Below are 9,252 nucleotides of genomic sequence, written 5' to 3' on the forward strand. Positions count from 1 at the left end.
GACGACTCAGCAGCCCCCATGGTGGGACTGATGTTCTCATCTGAAAACATCAATCAACTTCGAGAAGGTTGATGGTGGGGGATGATCTCTAAAGTGGTGATGCTGAACAGAGGGGAAGTACCTGCAAACGGCACTTTGATGCCAAAGTCAGTCTCAGCATGATATAGTAAAAAAGTAAGAAAATGAGATACCTGAATTAGGGCAACTCGTGCTTTTTATATAAGTGAGAGGGGCTCATTCTTGTTCCTTATGTCATTCGGCCATTGGGAAACGGACTCACATGTTCATTTGGTCAGATCACCATCCTAAAAGTTGATCCTTAGCTCGATTGTTTGGCAGAACAGAAATGCAGTTGGTCTATCTTGTTTCTATTCACTCGGATATCCCTTCGTAGTATGAGCTTAGTCTTATGGATATTTGGTATCAAACACAACCCTGGAGTGTCAAACCCAACTGGTGAAGGCACTCTAAATGAGCAAGTGGTCAAATAGTTTGGTACTGAACAGTTTCATCGAACCATACCAACATCCTCAAATCAGATGAAAATCAAAAATGATTCATCTTTGAGTCATTAACTGCAATCTCACAATAAAGTTTTACAAGATTCTAAAAAAAAAGATAAGTGTCAAAGCCTACACTTATCAACTTCTGAAATGAAATAATCATTTTTATTATTTATAATTAAAACACAGTTACAACATTCCATAATCTTATTAGGTATAATTTCACCAACAAACTAGAGGAGAATGTAACATTTTGCACAGTTTTGAAGGATAACTACTTTTAGAAACGATAACACTTCTACAGCTGATACTAATTTAAATTTCTGTGTATATCTATTCGGAAATACATGTACAGTATCAGACTCCTTCCTGTATGAATCCAGTTTCCAAAACTCAAACCTATTTTACATAATATGATTCAGGCATATTATATGGCGGCGTCATGCGTCATCTTTTATTTGCTGCAACAACAAACGAGGCAAAAGAAAATTAGTGACATGTGAATGCAATGAAATTGGTTGATGTGGGATCCAATTTAACTCACATTTGAGATATCCTTCCACAAGTTGAGAGTCTTGAGAGCTTTTCCTGATTGTTGTGTTTCACGCGCCAAAGAAACCCCTTCATGTAGGTTCCTCACAAAGCCACTGACCATGAGAGCTGCCGCAGCATTGAGAATCTAGGCATTGTTTTGTACAAAATGATCAAAATGTGTTTACAGTACTAATGCTTATATAAAGAGTGACTCGAGTAAAAAGAGATAATGCAGGACATGTAATGAATTTCAGTATTTTACAGGAAAAATGAGACAGAAAGAATGTCCGGGTAACTTATTGACATAATTTCATGTTACATTCAATTACTTCATACAAAGGCAGAGCCACGAGCAATAACAAAATGAAGAGGTTAAACTCAATAGTTTGCATAAAATTTTATCAAACAGGGTTAAACTAATATAGAAAGGAATGTATATTCCATTTTAACCAAAATTTCATAAACTCCTAGCCGTAGTTGCATTAAAAGTATCATTATATTTTCCATTCCATGGGAAGCATCATCCCATCACTTACACAAAAATACCATCCTATAAGCTTTTTTATATGATTGTAAGAACTAGGAAACTTACAAAAGCATCTGCAATAGGTCCTTTCTCTCCACCCAGAACACGTCTGAGAACCTCTGCATTGTATTCTGGGTCACCACCTTTTAAGTTTTCAAGATTGCACCTAGGAATGCCAAACTCCACTGTTCCAATAAACAATATAAGTAAAGAGTGCATGTCCAGTAAAAAATCCATTACGGCACCCAATTAGTAGCATATGAGTTGTATCAATATACTTCATAACAGAAATAGATAAAACCATAAACTAACATATGCTTACAGGGATCAAATGAGAATTTTTCAATCCTTTCTGGAGTAACATCAAGCACTAGACCAGGTCCTGAAGGTAAAGTCATAAGGTACCACACAATTCAGATTAAAACGCCAACATATTTCAATTCAAATAAACAATTTCAAGATGTAACACAAAGCAAGAGATCTCACCAATAGGAGTAATTTCATCCAAGCCTTCAGAGTGGACAACTAAAGCTCTTTTCATACCAAATTTATTAAGCGCTTTGGCCATTTTGAAGACCTATCGAAAAGGCCGAGACAAATAGCTTATTAGGGATGACAAAGATGGAGAACAATCGCAAGAATTAGATTCTCGGCTCTTCAAACTATTTTTTTTTCTTTTCTTTTTGAGAAGATAAAAAAAATAAAACAAAAACATATGTTTGTGGATTTGACAATCGTGTCAATTTCAGTATTTTGCTACAATCACACCAACAACAAAAAAGATGACCCAAAGCATTTTAAAAGTTCTATTTTGAACATAAACAAACAAACATGGATGAATTATTCAATAAATTGATACTGTAATATACATTTCTTTTGAAGGATACGAACATAATGATTAAGGAAAAAACAATAGACAAAACCTCAAAGTCAGAGCTCAGTTGCCACAATAAATGTTTTAACGGAAAAAATAACGAAAATAGGTCGATACTAGACAATAAAATAGGTTGATATAACTACAAGAAAAAAGGTTGAACTTATTTTTAAAAATTCAATGTGAACCAGTTACTTCAATATGAGGCTGCTTTCACAACTATCAATCTTCACACAACAAATGCTATGAACAAAAAGATTTCTTTAATATTTCTCTTTTCTTGATTAGATGTTCTTGACAGGAAGTATGTTTAATCGAATAGATGACCGATCAAATAACTTCAGTAATAGAACTTACCAAGTCTTCTTTGTATACACCAACAACTGCAAAAGGCGCTTGTGCTGGATTTAACATTGGACCCAAGATATTAAATATAGTTCTTACTCTGAGCTTCTTTCTTATAGGCCTGACAACCTTCATTGCAGGGTGATACCTTGGAGACATCATAAACCCAATTCCCACGTCATTCACACACTTTTTAATCCCCTGATTTGCAATAACAGAAGTTTTTTACTCTAATTCATTGATCACTCACACAATGTTTTTTAAGAAATTCTAAAGTTAACAAAGAGGACAAATAAAAGAGGACAAATAAAAGAGGGATTTGCATTAACCTGAGGACCTAAGTCGATAGCAACTCCTAATGCTTCTAACACGTCAGCACTTCCACATGCAGAAGAACTGGAACGGCTTCCTTGCTGCAACAAAGAATCAACCAAATTCATCAGAGACCAAATACAAGAACTCTTCAAATTTTCAATCAATAACAAAAAACACACCTTGGCAACTTTTACACCACAAGCAGCAGCAAGAATGGAAGCTCCTGTTGAAATGTTAACCGTGTTTGCACCATCTCCTCCGGTGCCAACAATGTCAACCACATCACCTAAACCTTCAACCTTTGTAGCATGTTTCATCATAGCCTTCGCCAGCCCCGCAACCTATCCACGCATTAAATTAAATAAAATATTAACATCCACACATATGGTTGGTTAGATTCATTAGATTTACTCTTAGTTTTTTCATATTATTAGTGGTGTATACCAAAGTTTTAAAAAACGGCCTTGGTCGCGTTGCGGACGCATAAAGGCTTTCGCAATTTCGGTCAATACAGGTATTGCGACATTGATTACGATAAGCACAGTATGAATTAACCACAATTTTTCTTTATAGTAAAAACTGTGAATAACAGTATAGCATCTTTTGATATCATTTTGCCGCGGTCATTTTCGCGGCAACACGCCGTTTTTTAAAACCTTGGTTTTACTATATCTGTAATGCCACTTGTACAGTATGAATCACTCTCAATTCTACTACACTAAAAAATTTACCATAACATTGAGTACTCCAATAGTTAACAAAGAAAATATAGTAAAGGAAATGGAGTAAAGTTACTTCTTCAACAGTTTCTCCTTTCGCTCTCAAAAGGACAAGAACAGCGCTAATCAAAGCTTCACTGGCTTCATTCAAGAGTAAGTGAAGACATGATTCAGCTTCCGCTTCCGTCAAATCAACACCATTAATCAACGATTCAATAAGCTACAAAATACCAACAAAAAAATCAATAAAAAAAACTGCAACATAATCAATTTTTGTAGAGTTAAAAAAAACTGACAAATGATGGATTGACCTACCTGCGGAACAGACTGAACCGGCTTAACGGCACTCGGAGCAACGGAAACGTTAGCAGCTGCAATGGAAGTGGTGGTTCGGTGAATCGGAGAAGAAAGAGGATAGGTTAGGGAAGAGGTTCGGAGGTTGAGGTTCGGGAGATGACGATGAGGAAAGGAAGGAGAAAAGAGTGAGGACGAGAAAACGGTTTGAGCCATTGGGCTTTGATTCTCTGTGTTTCAAATCAATGGCGTAACGATAGTTCTGCGAGAAAGAGTGTAGAGTCTAAGGAATAAATAAGTGAAATATTTAATAGATTAAGTATCTGTTTATTAATAAAGAAAGGATGATTTATGATAACTGATGACTAAGAATTTATAATTGATAATTAATTGATGATAGATAATAAATTAAATATACAATAATTTAATTAATTTATAAATATAAAATAATATAAAAAATATTTAATATATATTTTAAATTAAATTAAATTAAATTAAATTATAAAAAATAAAATAATATTTTTATTAAAATAATAAAAATATAAATAAAAGAAAATATAATAAATTATAAATTATAAACTAAAATGTTATTTAAAATAGTGTTTCGAAAATATTAATAAAGTAGTAAACTGAGTTGGTGGGAGATTTTTTTTTATACATTGAACGTGAATAGCACTACAAATTGTCGTCATGCATTTTTGTGAGATTCTTTTTTTATACGTTGAACGCGAAAAGCACTACAAATTGTCGTCATCCATTTTTGTAAATTAATTTAAACTATTACTATTATTATCAGCCAGTACCTTTAAATAAATGGATTTTTTTTTATATTTTTGAAAATAGATTTTACAAAAATGTTTTTTAAAATATTATAAATTTTTTTAAATTTATTTTTTGTAAATTAAAAGATTAAATTGTTCATTGTATAACATAAATATACATTAAAGATCAAAACATAGTCAAAATCACAATTTTTTTAAAAAATTATATCTCAAAAATGATTTTTAGAAAAATCTATTTGAAATAGCTTCAAAATTAAGTAATTTTTTGAAATTTTGATATCCAATTTTTTTTTCGATAAAATAATAAAATATCTAAAATAATATTTTAAAAATAACTATTCAAACAAAATTTTTATTTGAACCTTTTATGAAAAATTTCTTTGTAAATTTCTTTTACACTAAAATATATAACACTATAAAAATCATATTTATGGTATCTCTATTTTTGTTCTGATCATATATATTTCTTTTATGGTGTGTCTACCTTTTTTCTGACAATCTATTTGATTTAATGGTGTCTATACCTTTTTTCTGACAATATATAGCAGAGTGTATGAATTTATTACTTTTACTACTTTATCACCTGTAACACTTTAAAAAACATGACACCTATTTACAATTTTTTTTAATTAAGTTGATTTATTTTATATTTATATAATTTAATTAATTTTATTTAAATATATGTAATACATATCTTTATATTTGTTAGTAAATAATTTAATAATATATTTTGCGTATTAATTTTAATTTATGTTTAATGTACGGGATAAATATGTTATTTTTGATAAAAATTATAATAATATATTAATAATAATTCTTTTTTATACTTTTTAAAACTAAATCACTTAAAACTTTTTTTAAATGTGTACGGGACAAATATTTTATTTTAATTAAAAACAATTATAATATATTAATAATAATTTTTATTTAATTTTAATTTCGTCACTCTATCTTTCAAAAAGTGAGTCCCTTAAAAAACGTTTGAATATATAATTAATAAACTAAATAAATTTTTAAAGTTAAATTTAGTTTTTTTTTTAAACTAAAAATGAAAATTAATTACAATTTATGATAAAAATATTCTTAAAAAAATGTATGCACAAAATAATTAATTAATTTAGTTTTAAAATAATATCAATTTAATAATTATAATAATTGTATTACACTAACTATATATATTTTTTATTTTTTTCACATTTTTTTTAAAGAATTGAAAGTAATTTAAGAAGTTTTTACTATTTACAATGACATGTTTTTAGTTTTTTTTGTCTATTTTGTGTAAAAAAAATACTTTTTCCTATTTTATAAATAATAAAAAAGAATATTTATAATTATTCATAAAACAAGACATTGACACATTTTATAAGTTTAAGAAGACATTGCTTTTTTATAAAAAGAAAAGAAAAACTTTTTTCTATTGATTAATATATAAAAAACACAAGACATAGATTTATCACTCATACACAAAAATACATAAAAAATATTTAAAATATATTCATCATGAACAAATATAAAAATACCGGGCAAATAGATTTTATTGATTAATATAAAAAATACGGGATACAAACTTTCAATTGATAAATATAATAACAAAATACAAAACACGTATATATCATTAATACGTAAAAAAAACTGGGATAAATATAAAAAAAATAGATTTATATAAATACTTAAACATGTATTTTTTCCTAAAAATTAAATCTACTTTAAATTTGGAAAACTTAATCTTCATAAATAATCATTTAGATTAAATGAATACTATAGCGGTATTTCATAAGAAAAAACAATTATTTTTAATTATTAATTATATTATTTATTTCATACTAACACTTAATAACACATTATATTATTTATTTCATTTATATTATTAATTATATTATTTATTTCATACTAACACTTTCATACTAACATTTTATTTATATTATTAATTATATTATTTATTAATTACACTTAATATATTATCAATTATATTATTTATTTCATGCACTGGTTCTTAATAAACAATTCTTTTTTATATTTATTTTGTAAAAACACTTAATAATATAATAATTTATAATGAATTTCGTGCAATCGCACGAGTTCTTTCCTGGTTAATATTTATTCTAATTCAGCATTGTACTTGAACATTATATTGTTGTATTATTTCCTTATAACACTAACAAAATATACTTATATGACTAAATTTATTTATCATATAGACTATGTCTAGATACATGAATTTGAAATAAATAAATAAATCATATTAGAAAATAAAGTATTTATTTATCAATTAAAGATAATGGTTAGTTAAAATGAAATAGATATTGTCATCACCCATAAAATAGAAAGTTAGTGGTCTGCATCATTAAAGAGTGATATTTAATTTGAAACACTATAAAATGTTTTTAGATACACATATTAATTTATAATGTGTTCCTTAATTGTAAAATCAACAATAATCATATAAACTCAATTATATTAAATAATCATATAAAAATAAGAGACTTGTGAGATGGAGAAAAAAAAATCACTTTTTAAAATAAAAAATTTGTCTCTCAAAACAACTTTTTATTAAAATAAAATAGATATTATCCTGCGTGAAATAAAAAATTAGTTGTGTGCAACGTTATTGAGTGATATCCAATTTGATAAAGTATAAAATATATTTAGATACTCATATCAATTTCAAATGTGTTACTTAATTATAAAATAAAGAATAATTATAAATTATAAATATGTTTTACATATAATAATTATAAAATAATAATATTTTATTTAAGATAAATTTTGTATTTTAAGAATTAAACATTTTTATGTGTTTTTCTTCATTAAATTAAAAAGAGGTTCAAATTTTTTTATTTATGTTTAAAAAATAAAATAGAAAAAATAAAATGAAGGGAGAAAATATATATATTTAAAAGTTGATAGTAATTTATTTTAATGGACAGAAAGTTGATTTTAATTAAAACAATATATTTATTAATTGTCCGGCTATCTATCACTAAATTATTTCTTTATTCTTGACCAAATAAAAGTATTACTTTATCAGCGGAATTTAATTGACCATATGTTTTCATTTTTATCTTCTATCTATTACTCATGTTTATTATTAGAATTCCACACACAAATTAGAGATTTTGAGTGTGAATTTAATATAATTAAAAAAATATTATTATTTATAATTATTTTTTCTTTTTTTAAATATAAGATGATGTATTTTGATGTAAGGATCCTTATCTTAATTTTAATTTAAGAATAAATCTTTAAATGTGTATGTTGATTTTAAATTCAAAGCATTGTAATTTTTTTAATAAATTATAGATAAATTTCCTTTGAAAAAATAAACATTTAATAAATGATCATGTTCAAAGAATGTAAAATTTTGAAAGGTGCTCTGATGCATAGTATATGAAGAGAGAGATAGTTGTTGAAATATTTTATAATTTAAATATTATTTAATTATTGTATTTTAATAATTATTATATGGATATATATTTTTTAATTATATTAGCTATTTATCAAATTAAGAGTCTTAAATGATTAAGTGGTCAAATAAATTTAAAAGGCTATTTAGATTTTTATTTAATAATTAATTAATTAATTAATTAGATATGAGCTCAAATATGACTGAGTGAAAGAATGATTTATTTGGGATAATGTAAATCCTAATTGATCATCATCCTATATATAAGTTATGGTCCCCAATATACCTTACCCAAACAATTTATCTATTCTCCTCGTCTGAATAATATTCAAGAAATTAGGAGTACCGGTTGAAGAAAAATCATACATGCCACCACCAGATGTTCGTCGTTTGTTTTCTAACTTTTAGGATTATCGCTAATAAAATTTTCTCAATAGATTCAAGTATTCTTGCAATCTCTTCTCTCATATACTTACATGTCGTAGATCATGTAATTATATACATGTTCGTATTATCTATTTCATTCAGCACTAAAGTATATGACCTAATATGAAAAAAAAAAAAAAAAAAAAAAAAAAAAAATATATATATATATATATATATATATATATATATATATATATATATATATAATTGTTATTGATTTAATTCTAACAAGTGGTATCAGAGCAGGTCTTCATGTTAAGTTTATTGAGATTTGTCCACTAAACTTCAAATATTTTTTTGTGGATATGCGATTATGAAACATATATTTTGAATTTAAATATTATTTAAATAAAAAGTAAGAAATATATTAGAAGCAAAATCTTTTATTTGAAATTAAATATTTTATTGTGATATATATCACAAATTTTAGATTTGATTCAAATGTAATTTGTTGCCATCAAATGAAGTTTTGAATTTGACTCGCTAATTATAGGATAAAGTTTTGATTCAAGATAAAATCTTTATGTCTTT

At 26.3% G+C, this 9,252-nt stretch overlaps 1 protein-coding gene across 1 annotated transcript; it reads right to left on the reverse strand.

The window, feature by feature from the left end:
* Positions 1 to 646: 646 nt before the first annotated feature.
* Positions 647 to 4,426, reverse strand: LOC127083645 (anthranilate phosphoribosyltransferase, chloroplastic). The gene is made up of 10 exons (XM_051023969.1): positions 4,132 to 4,426; positions 3,893 to 4,036; positions 3,277 to 3,438; positions 3,112 to 3,195; positions 2,795 to 2,983; positions 2,050 to 2,140; positions 1,886 to 1,945; positions 1,630 to 1,748; positions 1,048 to 1,182; positions 647 to 964 (listed from the first exon to the last, which is right to left on the reverse strand). The coding sequence occupies exons 1-10, from the start codon at positions 4,324 to 4,326 to the stop codon at positions 944 to 946; spliced, it is 1,200 nt and encodes a 399-aa protein (XP_050879926.1). The 5' UTR covers positions 4,327 to 4,426; the 3' UTR covers positions 647 to 943.
* Positions 4,427 to 9,252: the final 4,826 nt, after the last annotated feature.

Source organism: Lathyrus oleraceus, chromosome 5 (assembly GCF_024323335.1).
Source record: "Lathyrus oleraceus cultivar Zhongwan6 chromosome 5, CAAS_Psat_ZW6_1.0, whole genome shotgun sequence".
Taxonomy (NCBI): Eukaryota; Viridiplantae; Streptophyta; class Magnoliopsida; order Fabales; family Fabaceae; genus Lathyrus; species Lathyrus oleraceus.